The 22585-nt window shown below is 46.9% G+C and overlaps 1 protein-coding gene across 6 annotated transcripts in view; it reads left to right on the forward strand.

Moving 5' to 3' along the window:
• Positions 1-1930: 1930 nt before the first annotated feature.
• Positions 1931-22585, forward strand: part of LOC127050908 (coiled-coil domain-containing protein 175-like) — a 57412-nt gene continuing 36757 nt past the window's right edge. For 4 of the 6 annotated variants that reach the window (XM_050952575.1, XM_050952573.1, XM_050952572.1 and 1 more), the window contains exons 1-8: positions 1931-2000; positions 9419-9504; positions 13180-13291; positions 13506-13641; positions 15077-15305; positions 16484-16606; positions 18755-18864; positions 21017-21098. In XM_050952575.1, coding sequence (XP_050808532.1) covers positions 1931-2000; positions 9419-9504; positions 13180-13291; positions 13506-13641; positions 15077-15305; positions 16484-16606; positions 18755-18864; positions 21017-21098 — 948 coding nt within the window. Of the gene's footprint in view, positions 2043-9418; positions 9505-12965; positions 13642-15076; positions 15306-16483; positions 16607-18754; positions 18865-21016; positions 21099-22585 lie in introns of those variants that run through there. The other 2 variants (XM_050952578.1, XM_050952577.1) reach the window with 2 other exon arrangements.

The following is a 22585-nucleotide window of genomic DNA, read 5'->3' on the forward strand; positions in this document are numbered from 1 at the left end:
GTTTGTGTAACCTGTAGGTAGGTCTGTCTGTCTGTCTGTCCCAGGGCTGATGGCACACTCTGTGTAACCTGTAGGTCTGTCTGTCTGTCTGTCTGTCCCAGGGCTGATGGCACACTCTGTGTAACCTGTAAGTCTGTCGGTCTGTCTGTCTGTCCCAGGCTGGTGGCACAGTCTGTGTAACCTGTAGGTCTGTCTGTCTGTCCCAGGGCTGGCAGCACAGTCTGTGTAACCTGTAGGTCCGTCTGTCTGTCCCAGGCTGGTGGCACAGTCTGTGTAACCTGTAGGTCTGTCGGTCTGTCTGTCTGTCCCAGGACTGGCAGAACAGTCTGTGTAACCTGTAGGTCTGTCAGTCTGTCTGTCTGTCCCAGGCTGGCGGCACAGTCTGTGTGACCTGTAGGTCTGTCGGTCTGTCTGTCCCAGGCTGGCGGCACAGTCTGTGTAACCTGTAGGTCTGTTTGTCTGTCTGTCCCAGGGCTGGCAGCACAGTCTGTGTAACCTGTAGGTCTGTCTGTCTGTCCCAGGCTGGCGGCACAGTCTGTGTAACCTGTAGGTCTGTCGGTCTGTCTGTCCCAGGCTGGCGGCACAGTCTGTGTAACCTGTAGGTCTGTCTGTCTGTCCCAGGGCTGGCAGCACAGTCTGTGTAACCTGTAGGTCTGTCGGTCTGTCCCAGGCTGGCGGCACAGTCTGTGTAACCTGTAGGTCTGTCGGTCTGTCTGTCCCAGGCTGGCGGCACAGTCTGTGTAACCTGTAGGTCTGTCTGTCTGTCCCAGGCTGGCGGCACAGTCTGTGTAACCTGTAGGTCTGTCGGTCTGTCTGTCCCAGGGCTGGCGGCACAGTCTGTGTAACCTGTAGGTCTGTCTGTCTGTCCCAGGCTGGCGGCACAGTCTGTGTAACCTGTCGGTCTGTCCCAGGCTGGTGGCACAGTCTGTGTAACCTGTAGGTCTGTCGGTCTGTCTGTCCCAGGGCTGGCGGCACAGTCTGTGTAACCTGTAGGTCTGTCTGTCTGTCCCAGGCTGGCGGCACAGTCTGTGTAACCTGTCGGTCTGTCTGTCTGTCCCAGGCTGGTGGCACAGTCTGTGTAACCTGTAGGTCTGTCGGTCTGTCTGTCCCAGGGCTGGCGGCACAGTCTGTGTAACCTGTAGGTCTGTCGGTCTGTCTGTCCCAGGGCTGGCGGCACAGTCTGTGTAACCTGTCGGTCTGTCTGTCTGTCCCAGGCTGGTGGCACAGTCTGTGTAACCTGTAGGTCTGTCTGTCTGTCTGTCCCAGGCTGGCGGCACAGTCTGTGTAACCTGTAGGTCTGTCGGTCTGTCCCAGGCTGGCGGCACAGTCTGTGTAACCTGTAGGTCGGTCTGTCTGTCTGTCTGTCCCAGGCTGGCGGCACAGTCTGTGTAACCTGTAGGTCTGTCTGTCTGTCTGTCCCAGGGCTGGCGGCACAGTCTGTGTAACCTGTAGGTCTGTCGGTCTGTCCCAGGCTGGCGGCACAGTCTGTGTAACCTGTAGGTCTGTCTGTCTGTCCCAGGGCTGGCAGCACAGTCTGTGTAACCTGTAGGTCTGTCTGTCTGTCCCAGGCTGGCGGCACAGTCTGTGTAACCTGTAGGTCTGTCGGTCTGTCTGTCGCAGGCTGGCAGCACAGTCTGTGTAACCTGTAGGTCTGTCGGTCTGTCTGTCCCAGGGCTGGCGGCACAGTCTGTGTAACCTGTAGGTCGGTCTGTCTGTCTGTCTGTCCCAGGCTGGCGGCACAGTCTGTGTAACCTGTAGGTCTGTCTGTCTGTCTGTCCCAGGGCTGGCGGCACAGTCTGTTTGCTCTGCAGGCCCCGGCCCCAGGGGAGCCCCCAAGGCCGCTGCCCGGCCTCCGTTAGGGGCCGCCCGAGGGCTCGCAGCGTCCGGTTCCCCTGGCAACCGAGGGGCCTGCTTCGGGCGCGGCGGCGCTATGGAGACGCCCTGCCCGGGCCCCCCGGCCCCGGCCGCGCTCGCTGCCCTGAGCCACCTGCACGGAGCGGGTGAGCGGCGCGGGGCCCAGGGGGTCGCTTGTGGAGGCCCCAGTAAGGCGCTGCGGGGGGCAGCATCGTGCTTGGGGGGGCGAACTCCGGGCTGGGCTTGGATCCTGGGTGGGGCCCCAGGCTGGGCGCGGCCGCGGGTTCGGCAGGGCTCCTGGGTGGAAGGACGGGGACACCGGGCTGGGCATGGCCCGGAGGGGGAGGGGACACCGGCTGGGCATGGCTCAGTCCCGTAGGGTCGGGGGAGGGGGAGGGGATACCTGGCTGGGCAGGGCTCTGTGGGGGAGGGGGAGGGGATACCGGCTGGGCAGGGCTCCTGGGTGGAACGACGGGGACACCGGGCTGGGCATGGCTCGGAGGGGGAGGGGACACCGGCTGGGCATGGCTCAGTCCCGTAGGGTCGGGGGAGGGGATACCTGGCTGGGCAGGGCTCTGTGGGGGAGGGGGAGGGGATACCTGGGCAGGGCTCCTGGGTGGACGCTGGGCTGGGCATGACTCTGTGGGGGAGAGGAAGGGGATACCGGGCTGGGCACGGCTCTTTGTGGGGGGGGGCACCGGGCTGGTCATGGCCCCAGAGCAAAGGGTGGCTATATAATACTCAGATGTCATTTGCCCTCTCTCTGGTTCTGAAGGCCAAAGGGGTTAGTGACACTGGGGTGTAAATTGCCCCCCTCTCCAGCCCCACTGTGGGATCCAGACCAAGAGCAGCCCTGCTGCTGGGGAGGGCGTAGGGGAGTGGGATGAGGGTGAGTTGTTTCCCTGTCCAGCCCCACTGCCAGCTAGTTGGGGGGCAGGTTCCAGAGGCAGAACAGGGGATCAGCTCTTCAAGCATATGTCTTTTGCCTCCTTTGGATCCAGAGAGGTTAATTTGTTGGCTCACGGGGGTGAAACAATGGCTCATCCCACTGGGGGGTTCCCTTCCCCATCCAGATGGATTTTCGGGAAACTCCGTGAGGATTCAACCCCCAACTGCCCCATTCCCATCCCACAGGTATTTCCACAGGAGGGTATGCCCTGGGCCAATGTTATTTACAGGACAGTCTTTGCAGAATTTTTTTCATGTGTGTAAGTAGGAAAAGCTCCCATTGGGAGGCATATACTTGGGATGCTTTATATGTATTTTACACTGTATATTTGTTCATATATATCCACACTATATCAGGCATATTGAGACCCCTGTCCAGGGGCGGCTCTAGACATTTCGTCGCCGCCCCAAGCACGGCGGCATGCTGTGGGGGGCGCTCTGCCGGTCGCCGGTCCCGCAGCAGCAGACCCTCCGCAGGCACGCCTGCGGGAGGTCCACCAGAGCCGCCTGCCGCCCTGTGACATACCGCCCCAAGCACATGCTTAGTGTGCTGTGGCCTGGAGCTGCCCCTGCCCCTATCCTTCAATGAGTTTCCTGTGGGCAGACCCCTGTATCCATGCAGAGCTCATTGTGGTATCAGGGCCTGATTTTGAAAATTGGTATTATTCAAATTAATCAGTTACACATTATTTTAGTTATATCTATAAAATATGTCTAAAATATTATTTATGTCTGTCATTGCTATGGGCTGTCTTGTTCCTAATTGACCCAGGAGGTGTCTGTCTATTCATCTGACTGCCATAGGCATATAAATCAGAGAACTAAATCCTTCGGAAATTAGCATTTTGTGGGGGTGGGTAATATGTGTAGACAATACATTTCTTTGGTTTCATTGTCACATACACAACCATCTGGTTTCTCTGTGGGACTCAGACTTTTTGGCAAGCATATATTTAATGATCTGTTTAGGTCCCTAGATCCTCATGTTGTTCTGCTGCTTCTTATTTTTGCAAACCATTCTTATAAAATCTTCTTGAGCAGGTAATGTTTCCGCATGTGTAAAATCCCCTGTACCTACACATAGCATTAGCCCATTGGGAAAAGCATACATGGCAAAGAATCCTTCTTTGACCTCTATTTCTGCTGATACATTAGAGAAGTGAACACATTTCACACACTGGGCAAATATTGCATTCAGGTGCTGAGACAGGTGGTGTGAGACAGATGCTGTGGTCTCCTATGAGCTTCTGCAATGAGCGCATGGCATCTGAAGGAAAAAGGCACTTTGACAACCACTCAAAATACAGAATCCTTTGGCCTTAAGAGTTTGGAAAGTCCTTGAACTGACTTGAATGTTAATTTTGTTCAGGTGATATCTGACAAGAAGCTGTTTGTGGTGCTCCTGAAAGGCCTTGGAAAATAAATCTGCCATCTGAAAGCACATTTATCACTATATCTCTACCCCAGTATAATGTGACCCGATATAAGGTGGGTTCGCATACAAGGCGGTAAAGCTCTGACATGCTGCTCTAAGCAGCGTGTTAAGGGTGCCGGGCCAGGCCAGAGCCGAGGGGTTTGATACAGGACAGAGGGTCTCCTCGACCCCAGGGTCTGGGGGGCAGGAGCTGTAGGAGGGCACCTTTGGGGTCCCTGCAGTCCCAGAGTGGCCCGGGGGATTAGCGGGGGGCCGGGAGCAGCCCGTTCTGCTTCTCTCGTCCCGGTCCCAGCTGTGTCACTCGGGAATCCCCCCTGCACTCACCTGCGGTGGGAAGCAGAGCGCCATGGCTGGGAGGTGGCAGAGTGGAGCAGGCTGGGGAGGCATCGCTCCACTTTCCACCGCAGGTGAGTGTGGAGGGCGTCCTTTCCCCAACCTCCCCACACTCACCGGTGGCGGGAAGCGCAGCAGCCCAGCCACAGCCAGCTACACTCCGCCAGCTCCCAGCCATGGTGCTCCACTTCCCACCGGGCAGGTGAGTGCAGGACCTTTCCCCAGCAGCCCCCAGCAACACAGCTGGGGCTGGGGCAAGGAAAGCGGAGTGGGGGGGAAGCATCCTTTCCCCAACCTGTCTGCACTCACCGGCAGCGGGAAGCGGATGCCATGGCTGGGAGGTGGCGAAGGGGAGCGGGCTGGGGACGAGCTGCTCTGCTTCCCGCCGCTGCCAGTGAGTGCCTGTTGGGGCAGGGATGGGGGGTGGATAGGGGTCGGAGCAGTCAGGGGACAGGGGGGTTGGGTAGGGGGTGGGTTCTGGGGGTGATTAGGGACGGGGGTCTCTGGATGGGGCAGTCAGGGAACAAGGAACTGGGCGGGGGGGGGAAGTAAATTTGATATAACACGGTCTCACCTATAACATGGTGAGATTTTTTGTCTCCTGAGGATCACGTTATATTGGGGTAGAGGTGTATATCTGTCACATGAAATAAAACCCACTCTCAATACTACAGAAAGGGCTAGAAGATAAAACACTGGGAAACTTCAGCAATCAGTAGTTTGCTGCTAAAGCCTTCATGTAAGGAGGTTTAGCAATAACTAAGAATGGAAGAAGTTGATTCAGGATAAAAGATTAACCACTATCTAGGGAGAGGCATTGTTTTAGAATAGTGTAAGCAAGGAGGTATAACCACGAGTAATGGAATTAAATAGAACAAAGAAAAAAATAGACTGGATATTGGGGGGAGCGGGATTCTAAACACAAGTTTTATTAGCTTACAAGGGAAATAGTGGCAACCTTTTGTAGGATTCATTTTAAAATATGTTGTACAGGAGGGCTAGACAGCTCTAGTGGTTGATAACGGGCTAAGGAACATTTTTCTTTTAGGTTTCCAGTCAAATCTGTCTCTGGTTGATAGTGATGGAAAGTTATTACTATCTGATACTTGTTTAGTGCCCAGTGTAACATGAATTGCTAGTCTTGGACTAGTTCCCTGTGGTACAATGTCTGCGTCATAACATATTTACCACTGATAGCCTCAGCAGAGAGCTTAAGGACTGAATGGGGACGGAAGCTGCATTTCCTGTTATCCCTGAGTAGTTCTCTTTAGTTTAGATTGGAGGCATGTTGGCAGGGCTTTCTAACAACCAGGTTGAGCCCATTATCTTTGACACCATACAAATATATAATAAATGTCAGTCCCTGCCCGAAGAGCTTACAGTCTAAAAGACAAGATGTAACAGAGGGATGAGACAAACAAGTGGGTCAGAATGGCATGAGATGGCGTAACATAAATATAATAGGATGTGACAATGCTTAGCCAGTAGTAGTGATCACAGCTCTCTACTTGCTTGGCCGTTATCATGTTGCAATTTACCATTTGTGTTATGGAGGAAGTGAATTTTGAGAAGGGACTTGAAGCAGGACATGATGATAGCTTTATGGATTTTGATTTTGATTGGGAGCTTTTCTCATGTGTAAAGGGTGGCCTGGCAAAAAGAGCATGTAAAAAAAGTGGAGAATTGAGAGATCAAGGCTGGCATTGTTGAAATAGTGAATGTGGGAGACAACATTATGATAACAGATCAGTTACATGGAGAGGGGCTAAACCAGTTGTCCCCAGTCTTTTCGTGTGGAGGGCACTGAACGAATGGCCGCTGGAGAAACAGGCGCCAAAATGCTACCGAGAAGCGGCAAAGCCAAGAAGCGTTGCCGCCAAAATGCCGCCAAGAAGTAGCGTCATCAAGAGGCGTTGCCAGCATTTCGGCGGCTGCTTGTCAAGCGGCCAATAGGCGGGCGCACATAGATGCCCCGGCGGGCGCCATGGTGGAGACCCCTGGGCTAAACTGTCAAAGGTGGGGGGCTTTGTAAGTAAGGACAAAAAGGTTGTGTTTGATGTACTGGAAACAGGGAGCCAATGGAGAACCTTAAAAGGGATATGTGATATAGTCAGTGCAGTGAGTCATGAAGATGATCTTAGCAACAACATTTTGAATGGATTTGAGGAGAATGAGGTAACAGGCATTGAGGTCAGAGTGTCGATCACAGTCGTTAAGACACAGGATGGTTAGGCCTTGGACAAGAATTTTGGCAATGTGGACAGATGGATCACTTGATGATTGTCTGTTCTGTCCATTCCCTCTGAAGCACCTGATATTGGTCACTGTCGGAAGACAGCATACTGGGCTAGATGGACCTTTGGTCTGACCCTGTATGGCTGTTCTTATGAGAGGAAAAGTCGACTTTTGGAGATGTTGTGGAGGAAAGAAGTGGCAAGTTTTTGACATGGCCTGGGTGTGTGTGTCAAAGGATAGGGCCACATCAAAGAGGAAGCCAAGATTATGTTCTTGAGCGACAGGAAGGATGACTGTGATAGAGAAAGTAGAGTTCTTTGGTAGGGAGGGAGAATAGGTCATGTTAAGTTTCATTTGACAGCTGGACATCCACAAGGAAATGTCAGAAAGGCTGAGATTTTGAATTTAGATGGACTTAGGTCCAGAGGGGAGAGAAATTTTTGTGAATTATTAACATAAGGATGGTAATTGAGGTGTGATTGAGCTGGATGAGAGTCACTGAATGTAAGTATGCCAGAAAACTGGCAGGTGCATTGAGTCAGATAATAAATGGCTGCACTTTCTTACCCCTCCCCCACTCCCCCCAAGGATGTGGAAGCAGCAGTTCGTAAAGAGTTTTCCCATATAAAGTTAAAGAGAACTACCATTGAGGGCTTGACATTCATAGTCAGCTGCCTATAGGCCTGCCCCAGTGGGCCACCTAGCTCAACCTTTTTGTCTGCAAAATTGGGTGGGGAAGAGGAATGCAAGAGGAGAGTCCACCACCATGGAAGGCAGAGAGAGAGGGTGGGGCAACAAGGAAAGACACAGTGAGGGAGGGGAAAGATGGCAACACAAAATAGGACGGGTACATTTTAACGGCCTGTAAAGGGAACAGTTTTAGCTTTTGAAGTAAACATGAGGTAGAGAAAGAAGACCAAATAGATAAAAGGAATCAAGAGGGAATCTGGGAGAGAGGACAGAATTAAAGCAATGGAAAGAGGTAAAGAGAAATCAAGAAAAGACTTGACAAGCAGCAATGTAATTAGTGACATTGATTTTTATTTTTGCATAGTATGCCCTACATTTATCCTGTTTCTGGGGAAAGTGGCTCACAGATCTGTTGATCTGCAAGTGATAGAGAGATTGTGATGACAGAATGTTGTTGTTGAAGGGACTTGTCTCTAATTGCTGCTTACTGCTGGGCCTATAGCGCAGGGCCAAATTCTGCTGTGATTTACCCACATGCAAGCCAACTATATCCAATGGACTTCCCTTCTGATCTCACTTATGCTGGTTGAATCATGCATAACTTAATTCAAGTCAAAGGAGTTACACCAGCATAAAAGTGGTAGATCGTTGGAATCAGACAGTACACAGGGCGTAAGTTAGAACTTGGCACAAAGGCCACTAACTTGAGGTAAAATTCTAGTGAAGACAAGGCAGTTTGTAGTTTTCACCCAAGTTAGCAGGTCAAATGAAGAATATGAGCGTGCCTAGGGTTTTACTTAGAGTTAAATATTATGAGTTAAGAACACACCTTTTTTCATAGTGAAGACATAGCCTCCATTTTGTGGTCACAAGTTCACGACAGCCCCAGCTCAGAACTAGAATCCCTGTTTTATGGGACCTCAGTAGACCAAAGTCCTTCCAATTTTTCCTTAAGGATGGGGCCCTCTGTGGACCAGAGGTCCTGCCCATTTGCTGGATCACAAGGAAGACTATGGATCAGGTTATTATCAAGGTATTTAACCAAAAATCTTTCTTCGCCTGTTGGTCCCTGGAGAATCCAGTTTGAACTAGATTATGTGAACCTCTCCAGGGGGTAGCTTCAAAATGTGTCCCGAGTAGCTCATAGGACAGGGGTTCTCAACATTTTTTTTGTAAGGCCCCCTAACATGCTGTAAAAACCGCATGGCCATGCCACCAGTGCCATGACAACTGTTTTTCTGCACAGAAAAGGTCATTGTTAAGGGGTAGCGAGCAGGGCAATTGTCCAGGCCCCACACCACAGGGGGCACCATGAAGCTAAGTTGCTCAGGCTTCAGCCCCGGGTGATGGGGCTTTCTGCCCTGGGCCCTAGTGAGTCTAATGCCGGCCATGCTTGGCAGACCCCCTGAAACCTGCCTGCAGCCCGCCAGGGGGCCCCCGACCCATGGTTGAGAACTATTGTCCTAGGAAACCAGATTCATATATATTGGCCCAAACAGTTCTTGGAAGATCATAATTCTTCCCAGATATTGCATTAATCATGTCGTCTTCCTAAAAAAGTTCCATACAGTCCCACAATAATACATAAACCTTTACATTTTAATACAATGAACTCCTAAACTACTTAAGCCTAGTACGATAGGGTTTAGCTTAGTTCAGTAAGTTTTATCCAGTATTTTGTCATATCTGTCACACTATGTTCCCCTAGAACTTTATACTTAATTTCTTATGTCTTTGATCTGAGGAATGTAAAAGGTTCTGCCCTAGTTTAGAACCATGGCAGTAATCAGTTTAGCCAATGTTTTGGAATAAAGCCTCCTCTTTTAGAATAACACGTATAAAAGAATGTAGCTGTATGACTATATAATTTTAAGGTTAAGGGAAAAAATTGAAGCTTTAAATGTTACAATGTTTTTAATTTAGAAATACAACTGAAAAATGAAGCGTGTGCATCCAGTGAAGAAACTGTGCAGCACCTTGAAGATGCTATTGAAGCTATTAAGAAACTGGTAACATAAAACCTGAAAGTATAAAGTATTTAGAGTCACTTGTACATGAGAAAGATTTACAGTGTGAAATGAGTGAAATTAATATTTTACTGTTGTATCATAAGCAACTTTCTGCTCTGAAGGTCAGATTCTCCTGTCAGAGAAGGGATGACAACTCCAGCTGAAGTCAGTGGAAGCTGTGCATGCACTTTGCAATGTGCACAGTTTGCCCCTAATAATATAATCCAACTAATCCAACCCTACCAAGATAAATCACACAGCTAGGGAAAATGTGGGATTCTGTTACTTTGGAGCAGGGGCAGATGTAACCTCCCAGTTGAATGGGTGTACTGTACCACATCCAGCCCTGCTCCTGCTCCCTCTGCTCCACATGCAACCTCACTCTCCTTCTCATCTCCCCCAGGATGTAAGGAAGTTGCCATTGCAGCCTGGGGTGGGCAGGAACGTACTGATGAGGTACCCCTTCCCCAGCAGCAATGGCACAGGCTCCCCCTGGCTCTCCCCACACCACAGCTCCCTTCCAGGCTGGATAAGGAGAACAGCCTGACTTGCCCGCACTGCCCCCCACCTACATCCTTAGTGCTCTCTGCTTATTCAAGGCTTCCTCTTGGTCCATGACAATGAGAGGAGCTGCAGTGTGTTCTGGCAGGAGGGCCAGGAAGGCAGAGTTGGACCATGCTCCTCCCAAGCAGGAATGCTCCCTGTCCACCCTCTATACCGTCATGCTGGCTCGAGGCTTCCTGCCGGTGCTTGGTACTGAGAGGAGCTGCTGCAGGTTCTGGCAGGAGAAGGGATCTGGGTACCAGTTGGGAGACATGAGATGCAGTCATGGAAGTGCACATGTGGGCTTGATGTCTGTGGGTGCAGTTGCACCCATGGACCCTGACTGGAACTGCCAGTGCTTTGGAGGACTTCCCTTGGATTGGGACCAGTCCACACTTTGTGGAAGTGTATGCACTTGCATTGAAGTCAAGAGAGGAAGGATGCTCTTGTGGTCAATGCAATGGAGTGGGACTCCAGATCTGGGTTCCCAGCGCTCTCACCGGCTTCCTATTTTAGTTTAGAGCAAGTGATTTAGGCCCCCGTCTTTCAATGAGCTTGTGCAGGTGGAACCTCACTGAAGTTAATGGGGCTCCACATGAGTGCAAAGTCTGCTTGTGAAGAGCTCTTCGGAGGATAAGGGCCTTATTTCACTTAATCCCATCTGTATGAATGCGAAGAATACATCTGTGTCTCATAGGGATATTGTGAGGATACGTCCATTATTGATTATTAGCTGCCCAGATGCTACAGTGATGAGCACTATAGAAAAGCCTGTATTAAAAAATAAAGCAAATAAGTAATTTTGACCTAGGTGTTTTTCCCTCTGACCCCAATGCACTCTTCCCTGGAGCAACTCTTAGTGTCCTTCACTACAGAGAGACGATAACTCCCATGTGCATGGGTAGGGTGTCATCTGTGATATTTCTTAACTGGGAATGGCTGTTCATAGATAATTAGCATCTGTCATAAGGCCATGGTAGACACTGAAGCCAAAGTGGTTTCAAATAAAAACGTTTTAAAAAATCTCTTTAATTTATCTGCTGGTAAATGTAAATCTCTTATAAAACTCTCCTTTCCTCCTTCACTACTCTCTAACTCACCTATTTCGACCCTTCTCTTCAGCAATTCTGTCATGGAGGTTGTAGAAGTCACAGATTCTGTGATTTTTCCATGACCTCCATGACTTTTGCAGCTGCAGTGGCTGGTGCAGCTGACCTCAAGGTTGCCAGAGCAGCTGGCCCGAGGCCAGCTGCTCGGGTGCCCTGTGGCCAGCCACACTAGCGATTGCTTGGGTGGCCTTGGGCAGCTGGCCCTGGGATGTACCCGAGCAGCAGTCCCAGGGGCAGCCCCGGGGAGCGCCCTGGCACTGGGACCTCGTAGTAGCAGGTGACTGAGGGCAGTCAGCCCCCTCGGCCAGTGCAGGGGCTAAGTATTGGTCCCTGGGACCCTCCCCCCAGAGCAGCAGTGTCCTGTGGCTTCCCAGAACAGCAGCGCCCCCAGACCCCGGGAGCTGCTAAGTTTTAGTCAGGGGTATTTATATAGTAAAAGTCATGGACAGGTCACAGACCATGAATTTTTGTTTATTGTCCGTAATCTGTCCATGACTTTTACTAAAAATACTTGTGACTAAATCTTAGTCTTATTCATTAGTTATTTTTATGTCACTAGCTCAGTTCAGTAAAAGTGAACTGAGTGTTTTCTTTTTCATTTTTACAGCAAATTGAGGATATAAGTCCTCTCCAGTGAAACCTTCATATTGTCATTGTTTCTTTAAAAGCAGCAAAGAGTCTTGTGGTACCTTATAGACTAACAGATGTTTTGGAGCCTGAGCTTTCGTGGGTGAATACCCACTTCGTTGGATGCATTGTTTCTTGTATATTATTGCCACCTCGTCAGTCTTTCTACACTTAAGGAGAGCAGTGTGTACTGGGCATAAGTGTAGGCATGTAGAATTGAGTATTTGAGGAATGGGCTTAGGCTACCTCTTTTTTCCTCCATCTTGCTTAGGCTGCTGAAGATAGCTGTTAGCAGGGGTGAAAGGACTTACTGGTATGACAGTGTCCTGGGCAGAAGCGAGGCCTCAACCAGAAGAGGCAGGGCCTTTAAATCAAGATTTAAAACTCTGGGGCTCCAGCTGTGGCTGGGAGCCCCTGGGCCTTTAAATCACCCCTGAAGCTACTCACTGCAGTGGCAGCTGGGAGCCATGGGACTCGGGAGATTTAAAGCGCCCAGGGCTCTGGCCACCGCCAGCACAGCGGAGCTGCAGGCCTTTTAAATCTCTGACAGAGCCCTGCCGTCGCTACCCCAGGGTTCCGGCAGCCGGCCTCAGGCAGCTATTTAAAGGACCCAAGGCTCTGGCAGCGGGGAGCCCCTGGCCCTTTAAATCACCACCTGAACCGCACTGCCTGAGCCCTGGGTAGTGGCGGCATGGTTCCGGTGGTGAACACCGCCCCAGGCCATTTAAATCACCGCCAGAGCCGTGCTGCTGCTACCCCGGGGCTCAGGCAGCGGGGCTCAGGAGGTGATTTAAAGGGCCCTGGGCTCCGGCCACTGCAGGGAGCCCTGGGCCCTTTAAATCGCCAGCCTGGGGAAGCCGGTCCAGTCCAACATGCCGTACTGGCCCATATTGGCTTACTTTCACCTCTGGCTGTTAGCAAAACTGAAGAGAAGACACAAAAATGCAGGTCAGGCATTAGGCATAGTTCTTGCAGGCAGCCGCCTAGATCACCACTTATTTATGGGCCAGCCATTCTTCCCCACCCACCTTCATTTAATTATCCCTCCTACCCCCAAAAAACAGAAGCTGAATGCCAGGATCTGCCCCAGCAATGTGGTTCTGGTGCAGCTGCTCCCCAACACAGCTTTTGGAGTGGGGAGAGGGTCTTGCCCTTTAAGGACTGCCCCACATGAGAAGCCTGGAGCTGCCACACCAACATGGCTCTGGCCAGCCCTCCATGGGACAAGGTTTTTTGGAGGGCAACTGGACGGTGGGAGTGGCTAGGCTAGGGTAGCCATGTATAAAGCGGGAGAATTTAGAGTTTAGAACCCCAAAGCACTTTTTCTTATATTGTTCTGTTAAGTGATTGAGGTTGAATCTAACCTTTGCATGATCATCTATTTGTTAATTGTCAGGAAAAATTAAGAAGACATACCCTTGAACTTCTAGAAGAGGAGACCATAAAAAATAGTAATCTCCGTTTAAAACTCCAGAATCTTCCAGAAATGGTTACCAAGGAGTTGGAAGGTAGTGTCAAGTTAACCCACTCTGAGAATATAAGTGAGGAGACAAAATGTATCCCTAAAGTAAGAATCACAGCTGGGAGCGACCTGTAGTTGACAATTCCTACAGTAATGCGTTAAAGATTACAGAAAATAAACCACATTCAGATTGTTGTTATACATGTTTCTAGGGTGTTGTTTTTTTTTTTTTGCAACAACTGCGCGCGTTATTTTTCTAGCTCTTGTTGCTGCAGCCCGTGAATCCAGTACTGCTAAGATAACTGAATTACAGACTGCACTGAAAAACATCACGTATGAAATCGAATTACTGAATCAGAAACAAATCCTTTGTGAAACCCAGAATGCTGCTATGTGGTATGTATGTATTTGCTTCAGGCTTCAGTAAATCATATTGATAGAGGATTAAGGAGAAATGAAATGGAATCAGAGCCTGGTGAACAGTGGTTGTCCCTCGCTTCTGCAGTGAGCTGCAAATCTTCCTAGGCAGCTCTTTGCTGCAGTAGCAGCCCTGCTTTTGAAGATCTTTTGTGTCACTGCCTGATGCCAACTGCCCCCTGCTGTAATGATAGACTGGCTTATAGGAAAGTGACTGCAGATCTGACTGTGATGATAGTGGCAGGGGGAGAGATTTCTGCCTGCAACAATGAATGTCAGAGGACAGTCAGAAGTAAAGAGAGTTTTAAATTTGCAGCCCCCAAATCACCACCTGTGTTAGGTGTTTATGCTGAGATAGCCCCCTAATGCTTTGGGGGGAAATGCCAGGCATAGCTGTGTCAGCATAGCCTCCTAGTATAGACACAATATACACTGACAGAAGGAGTAGTTCTGCCAGTATGGGAACACTACTTCTCCAAACAACAGAGGGGTAGCCGTGTTAATCTGGATCTGTAAAAAGCGAGAAAGAGTCTTGTGGCACTTTATACACTAACAGACGTGCATCTGATGAAGTGGGTACTCACCCACAAAAGCTTATGCTCCAATACATCTCTTAGTCTATAAGGTGCCACAGGATTCTTTGTCGCTTTCTCCAAACAACATTAGTGATGCCAACAGACGCCATTGTCTGTCAGCACAGCTGCTTCGACACTGGGGATTTTGTCAGCATAGTATCCTGGCTAGAAAGTGTGAATTTTTCACATCCCTGAATGACATAACTATATTGATATAAATTTTAATTGTAGACCAGGCCAAAATCTCTGCAAACATCCCCTCATGAAGATTCATCTTCCACATTGTCCCATTGGGATTTTGGGACATTTGCTTTGTCCATGCCAGATTTCATGTTCCTGTCACTTTCTGCCAAGGAGCTAGAGTTGTTCAAAAAGAGATCGTAGCCTAGTTTCTTACAGCAGGAAAACTGATATTTTTTTTCATTCCTTCGGTGTTGGAAAATAGTTCATCTATTTTTTAGTAAACTTTCAGAAAATAGTCACACCTGAAGAAGTAAAACTTTGCGAATGTTATAAGCAACTGAAAATGAACCTTTAAAATGGACAGGCTTAGATAGTCTTAATTACAGGCAATTCTATATGCACTACTGTACTTATATTTTACATTTATTTTATTTCTATTTTTATATATATATATATATATATATATATATATATATATAGTGCTAGACTTGTCGGAGTCATTAATGTGTGCTTTACTTTATTGAAAGGTAGAAAATAAAGGTTCAGGTCTCGGGCTACATTGCAGTGTTTTTACTGACTTCAGCAGGCTCTGGACCAGGACTCGAATTCTTATGGCAGGTATTCAGTATAATCTGTCTCTGATTTATAATTGCCAGTAAGGAGCAAGAGTGGCTGAGGGTCCAGCATGAAGAAGCTGTAGACTTACTGAACCAGCAGATGGCACAGAAAGCTAACACAAATATACTTTTAAATGAGTTTTACAACAAAAAAAAGGATGCAGAACAAGAAATAACCAACCTAATGAATGCTATAAAAGAAGTGAAAGATGTTCTAGCTAAAGAAATACAAATATTTAATGATGAAAAAGAAATGTGGGATAGAAAGGTAAATATCATGTGCTGTACTCCACAGTCATAAATGTATACATGTTAATATAGCTGCAAAACTGAAATGGTTTTGGGAATCATACTGAAATCTTGATGTTTATTCAGTGCCTAGCACAATGGGGTCCTGGTAGATGAGTAGTGCTCCTGAGTACTATGATCATACAAATAATAAATCATAATAATATTTATGCTAAACATTTTACACAGTTTGCTCTCATGGATTCAAATTATGCCTTCATAACAATACAAAAGGAAAGTGACTTCCTAACAAACCCTTAGTATTGGAGTGGGGAGAGAGGGTCCAACACACACACTATGGAATTCAAGAGTATATAAGAGCTTTTATATAGTGTGTGTTTATGTGTATATATATTTTTCTTATATTCTCTTAAATTGCTTATTGAATTTTGACTTCTTCTGTTTAATTACTTTAATATGAGAAGAGAGAGAGAAGAAAAATATCTTTATTTTATTGCTTTTATATTTTGTCTTTCTTATTTGATTTCTATTTTGAAAAATGCCATAAAGCATCTCTTAAGGGGTTCTCAAACTGGGGATTGGGACCCCTTAGGGGATTGCAAAGTTATTGCTTGGGGGGTCGTGAGCTGCCAGCCTTCACCCCAAACCCCACTTCAACTCCAGCATTTATAATGGTGTTAAATATATTTTAAAAATGTTTTTAATTTATGGGGGGGGAGGTTGCACTCTGAGGCTTGGTATGTGAAAGGGGTCACCAGTACAAACGTTTGAGAACCACTGATATTATATTCTTTTAGTTTGACAAAAATATTTTTCTGTAGAACAAATTATAGCCCCAGTACTGCCAGGACCTAATCACATGCCTAATTTTATGCACTGTGAGTAGTCCTATGTAAGTTAGAGGGACTGTTTATAGCATATAAAACTAAGTATGTGCATAAGTCTTTGCTGGGTCAGAGCCTAAATTAATACTGTATTTTAATGAATTATTAATAGGATTTTCCTGTAGGGTTTGTGCACAGAAATTATAGACAGTGTCCCTGTAGAATGTTATTTTCTTCTGGTATAATTTCCCATTAGCATAACACTTTTTATTGAAAGGCTCCAGAGACTGCCCTATTTACAAATATAGAGACTTTCTTCTTTAGTGAAGCAATACATAGTAGCTTGTAAAAATGGTTATATTTTTAAATGTAGAATGCAGAGATGAAAACAAAACTTGATCTTCAGAAAGCAGAAACTTCAGGAAAAAAGGATGAATTTGAAAAATTGTCCACAAAGCTATCGGCTGTGCAGTCTGAGATAGCTCAAAATACAGCGGTAAGGAGAAAATAACTAGCTTCTTGTAATAGAGTTCTTATTTCAATGCAAATTCTTACTGTAAAGAACATCAACTTTTAATTTAATAGCTGGACAAATTGGAGGGAGTTGAGAGAAGAGGGCTGGAGGGACCAGCTTCTATGAAGAAAGAATAAAAAAGCTAAGGACTTGTCTACATGAGGAAATTAACCAGCATTATTAACCAGTAATTATTCCATAATAAAGTCCCTTTTGTTCTGGAATAGAGTGTCCACTTGGGGGAATTATACCAGTATTGCTATAGCAGAATAATTGTTATAATTGCTATAGCTACAGTAGTTAGTTTTCCCATGCAGACATGCACTTTATATACATGCAACAGCTCAGCTAGACGATGAAACAAGCCCCATTCCTGTAACTGGCTCTAGATGATTGCCCAAGCAGAGCCACTTGCAGGATCAAGGCTAACTAGGAGAGATGACAAATTGCAAATACTTGATGGCTAAAAATACCAAACAGGAAAAGGGGTTATTTAGTGTGGTCCAAGGTGGCATAACTAGGAGCAATGGGAATAACAGAAAGGAGAACACTTAATCTGCGTATCAGGAAAGATATCTTGGCAATGAGATGTATTAGAATATGGAATAATCAACCAAAGGAAGTGATGGAAGGACTCTCAAAAGTAAGTTGGACAGAATAACACAGCTCCCATTGATGCATAAGTAAAAACAATATAGAGAATCTCAAGATCTGGGAAATCAGAACTAATAGGATGAAAAGGGTAATTGGGATTTCAATGCCTTCCACGCAATACTGGCTACCGTTTTTACCCCATATCGTCCAAAAACAATTTTCCCTTGTTTTTTCACAGGAATAACTTCTCTTAAAAGTGTAGGGAGAGATCAGTATCTTCATCTGTCCTCTTACCCTATGTCTTCACTGCAGAAGTAACTTGAGTTATCTACACTTTAGTTAATTCCTCTTGAGTTAGGCCTGTCTACACTTAAAATTTAGGTTAATGTAGGTACAGTGCTCAAGGATGTGAAAAATACACAGCAGTAGCTGTGCCAACCTATCTCACAGTGTAGATACAGCTAGGAATGTTTCCATCAACTCAGGCCTGGTCTGTGCTATGCAGTTAGTCAACATAAACTGCTTTGCGTCAGCCTAGCTGTGGAAGTCTCTTCACTTAAATTTGGCTCCCGCTGACGTTCGTGCCTCTGTATGCTGATTTAGTAGCCCCTGCCCTCCCCCGCAGTATAGAGTCACGGTCAATGTAATTAGACTGGCACAGTGTCCGTGTAGACACTAGGTTGCTTACGTTGACTGTCACTTGCTTTGAGGAACCGTCCCATGATGCCCCACAATGATAGTGCAATCGATATAAGTGCTTCTGATGAGGACCGTGCACTGTCAACCCATGGAGCGAAGTGTGCGCATGCACAAGCGATTTAATAACTGCAGTGGCTGTATGCTGACGTAAATTAGGTTGAAATAATTTTGTAGTGCAGACATGGCCTTAGCTACCGTCGCCTGGGGAGGTGATGTTTCTACAATGACGGAAAACTTCCGTTCCTGTAGTCTGCGAGTACACTATGGAGTTGTGCTGGCCCAGCTATGGTGCCACAACTATGCTGCTACAGTCCCCATAGGGTCGACATGGTAAAATAACATGAGCATCACAGAGTGATTGGACTAGCAGCTGATGGGTCGGCCCCTACCTCCTGATGGGTCAGCCAACTTGAGTTAAAAACACTACTGCACTTGTTAAGGTTTTTGTGTGTAGACAGGAGTTGAGTTAGGGGCTAACCTCAAATTATAATTCAAATTAACTCTGCAGTGAAGACAAGTTAGAGGATAAAGTTTGTAGCTCAAAGATCTTTAAATCTCTTTTAATTATCACTGTGACTCAATTTATTAACACTGTTAGTGATAAAATAGAGTAAATATAGCAAAGCATTGGCTTGACTAGTACCTTAAATATCATTTTTTTTGTATATTGGCTAATGGTTTTGCTTGTGACATTTCAGAATAAATATTAAAAAGTTACACAAAAATCATATGCAAAAATTACATGGTCTTTAAAAAAGAAAAGAAGTAGCAGTAAATTAATTATGTGATTATGATTTGTGGAAATATTGTGTATCCATACTAATTTAATTTTAATAGATAATTTTTAATGAGAAAGTTCAGATAGCACGACTGAAAGAAACAAACGAACAACTAATAATGGAATTAAAACTTAAAGTGACAGAAAAGCTGGAACTCTGTGAAAGGAAGTAAGTGATTTTAATTCTTTGTTCTCTTTGCTAAACTTGTATCAGCATTTAATATTTCTGCAATCTTTAAGGAGTTAACAACAGTATTTGTTTGTAACCAGCCAGATTTAATAAATTATTTGAATAATTAAATATATAGAATGGTAAGTAACTTCAAGTCAGCTATTGTATTTATAAATGTAGCTTTGGCATCTAATCCGTGCACTGGTTGCACAGTCCAGTGCTATTCCTGAGAATCAAACTACCCCTCTTTCTAAAATATTTTACAGATCCAGACTAACATGGCTACCCCTCTGATACTATGCACATACAGTGTACATAGGGCCAGAATTGTGCCCAGCTGCTCCGTGTGTGGGGGGGTTGGGGAGGGTACATGTCAACACCAATGCACTCCTGAACAGCTAAAATTCCTGTGCTCTGTAGAGCAGGGACTATGCCCACCATGTGCTCCCAAAGGTGAAAGACTCCCAAAAGGGGCAGGGAGGAAGCTGAGTCATGGATTACTTAAAATGGCACTACCGAGCTCATCATTTGGCTCCTAGATTACCCCGACTGAAGGGCTATAGTGAAATGTACACATTCTCAATAATTTCTCTGAGCTTTTTAACAATTTTGAAATTAATGGTTTTTTCAGCTGATGGAAAAATACAACATGGGAATTTTCTTTGCAAATCAGACTTCCAGTTGAAATCCAAGATCTTGCCTCCACCAATGGCCAATACCTGATGCTTTGGAGGAAGGCAAGAGCACGTAACCATAGAGAAAATATTAATCCTGGGTGCCCTGTGTAAATGATCGTATTGCCTGGAACCCTGAAGTTTGACTGCCCTTTTCCTGGCTGGCATAACTATGCGAGTCATTATTAGTAATAAAACTATTCAGTTCTTTTCAAAATCCAGCTGCAGTCCAGTACCAGAACATAGCCCTGGTCTGTCAGCATTTATGTACATGCTTCATTTTACTACCATGAGTGTTGACTTCAGTAGGACTATTCATGGTAATAAATGGAAGCACATATATACATATTCACAGGCTCAGGGCCTTTGTGACATGCAGTGAATTTCATAGGCTGGTATGACAAAAGCATTCCCTTTGTATGACTCTTATTTTTTATAGTCCCCAAAGTGTGTGAGGTGCCTTTTTTGTTCTACATTTTCTTGCCATTATCTCTAGCTCCACCTCATATTATATAATGGGCCAGGGCCTTAGTCAGTTAAGTTAAACTGAAGACCTGCCACAATATATTCCTTCTTTCCCTGTGTTTGGCACAGATCCCAGAGCCTAAGCCACGTGGGGTTCTCAAGTTTACACATTTCTTTGTTATGAAGCCACCAATTTTTCTCCTCTTCCTTTCTTAAATTCTTCCCTCCTTTGTCAGATTTCTTCCTTTTCCCATTTTTCCTCTAGCTAGAAGGATGGACCAGCTGGCTACTTGTTTGACCATGGTTAATCTTGCATGAGGAGCAAGGAAAGTGAACAGCTGTCATACTTCCCCTGCCATCTCTAAGACACACAAGCACACAATGTCCATCAGAAGCAAGACTTAGGAATTTGTTTTCAATTTCTATTCCATCCACGAGGCTGGTATCACTGGATATGTCTACACTGCAGTCAATGGTGTGATTGCAGCTTGGGTAGACCTCCTAGTGCTAATGTGGCTAATTGCAGCTTGGGTAGGCCTAAATTGGTTAAAATTAGCAGTGAAGATGCAGCTGCATGGGCTTCAGTGCAAGCTAGCAAGATGAGTAGATATCCAGGGTCTCACGGCAGTCGAGTATAGCTCACACTGAAGTCTGTGCTGCCACATCTTCACTGCTATTTTTAGCAAGCCAGCTAGATCACAGCTAGTGCATGTATGTCTACACACGCTACTATCATATCTCCAGTTGTAGTGTAGACATACCCACTGTCACTGGCTGCATTATCTGCATCACAAGTTGTATATTAGTCAGGTGTATACATGGGAAGCGCCCACTGCTGAGTAAAAAAATCTCTGTATTTCATAAACGTTCAAGGTGCATTCTAAAATATTGTATGTTGTGTTTATGCTAAAGGTATGAGAATAAGAACATGTAACATTTAACAAGTTATTGGTCATAGTTCTTTGTTCACGTTCACTCCTGAATATGTCTGCATTGGCTTTGTTTCATAGATATAGCCTCGATTCTGATCTACTGCTTTTGCAATCAAAAATTTCCCAAGAAAGAGAGAATCTAAATATTGATATAGCAAAGGTAAGAAGAAGATCTTTTTTTTACTACTTTGTTTGTTTTTAAAATATGTGAATCTACAGTAACTCCTCACTTAAAGTTGTCCCAGTTAAGGTTGTTTTATTGTTATGTTGCTGATCAATTAGAGAACATGCTCGTTTAAAGTTATGCGATGCTTCTTTATAACGTTGTTTGGCAGCCGCCTGCTTTGTCCACTGCTTGCAGAAAGAGCAGCCCGTTGGAGCTAGCTGGTGGGGGCTTGGAACCAGGGTGGGCCAGCAGCCTCCCTATCAGCTCCCTGCTCCAAGTTCCCTGTGCAGCAGCCACCCAGCAGGCTATCAATTGCCGGGCAGTTCAGCCATAAGTAACTGCAAAATACCTGTGATGTGATCTGTTAACAGGTATAATTTATATAAGCAGCATTATTTTATGTTGTAGTTTGTATGCAGAAAGTGTATTTTTTTAACAGAGGTACTTTTTGTCACATTTTTTATTTTGTTATGCACCTCTACACTGACATAATGCTACCTGATATAAGGCGGGTTCGCATATAACACGGTAAAGCTCTGACACGTTGCTCTGAGTAGTGTGTTAAGGGTGCCAGACCAGGCAGGGGCTGAGGGGTTTGATAAGGGGACGAGGGTCTTGGGGTCAGTCAGGGGCTTCCCCCCCCCCAAGGTCTGGGGAGCAGGAGCTGTGGGAGGGCACTTTTGGGGGCCCCACAGTCCCAGAGTGGCCCAGGGAATTAGCGGGGGGCCGGGAGTAGCCTGCTCTGCTTCCTTTGCCCCGGCCTTAGCCATGTTACTCAGGGGAGGGGGCTTGGGAGAAGGGATCCCCCCTCGCACTCACCAGCAGCGGTGAAAGCGGAGCAACCTGGCCCCAGCCCGCTCTACTCCGCCAGCTCCCAGCCACAGCGCTCCGCTTCCCACCGCAGGTGAGTACAGAAGGGACGTCCTTTCCCTGACCTCCCTGCACTCACCGGCAGCAGGAAGCAAAGTGCCACGGCTGGGAGCTTGCAGAGTGGAGCAGGCTGGGGATGCGTTGCTCCGCTTCCTGCCGCTGGTGAGTGCAGGAGGCGTCCTTTCCCCAACCTCCCCGCACTCACTGGCGGCGGGAAGCAGAGCAGTCCAGCCCCAGCCCGCTCTACTCCGCCAGCTCCCAGCCATGGCGCTCCACTTTCCGCCACAGGTGAGTGCAGGACCTTTCCCCAGCCGCCCCACAGCGACATGGCTGGGGCAGAGCAAGGAAAGTGGAGCAGTCTGGGGCCACGTTGCTCCACGTCCTGCCACAGGTGAGTCCGGGGAGGCATCCTTTCCCCAACCTCCCCGCACTCATTGATGGCGGGAAGTGGAGTGCCGTGGCTGGGAGGTGGCAGAGTGGAGCAGGCTGGGGCCGCGCTGCTCTGCTTCCCGCCACTGCCACTGAGTGCCTGTCAGGGGGCGGGGGAGGTGGATAGTGGTCGGAGCAGTCAGGGGACAGGAGGGTTGCTTAGGGGGTTAGGTCCTGGGGGT

This window comes from Gopherus flavomarginatus, chromosome 5, assembly GCF_025201925.1.
Source record: "Gopherus flavomarginatus isolate rGopFla2 chromosome 5, rGopFla2.mat.asm, whole genome shotgun sequence".
NCBI classification, from domain to species: Eukaryota; Metazoa; Chordata; order Testudines; family Testudinidae; genus Gopherus; species Gopherus flavomarginatus.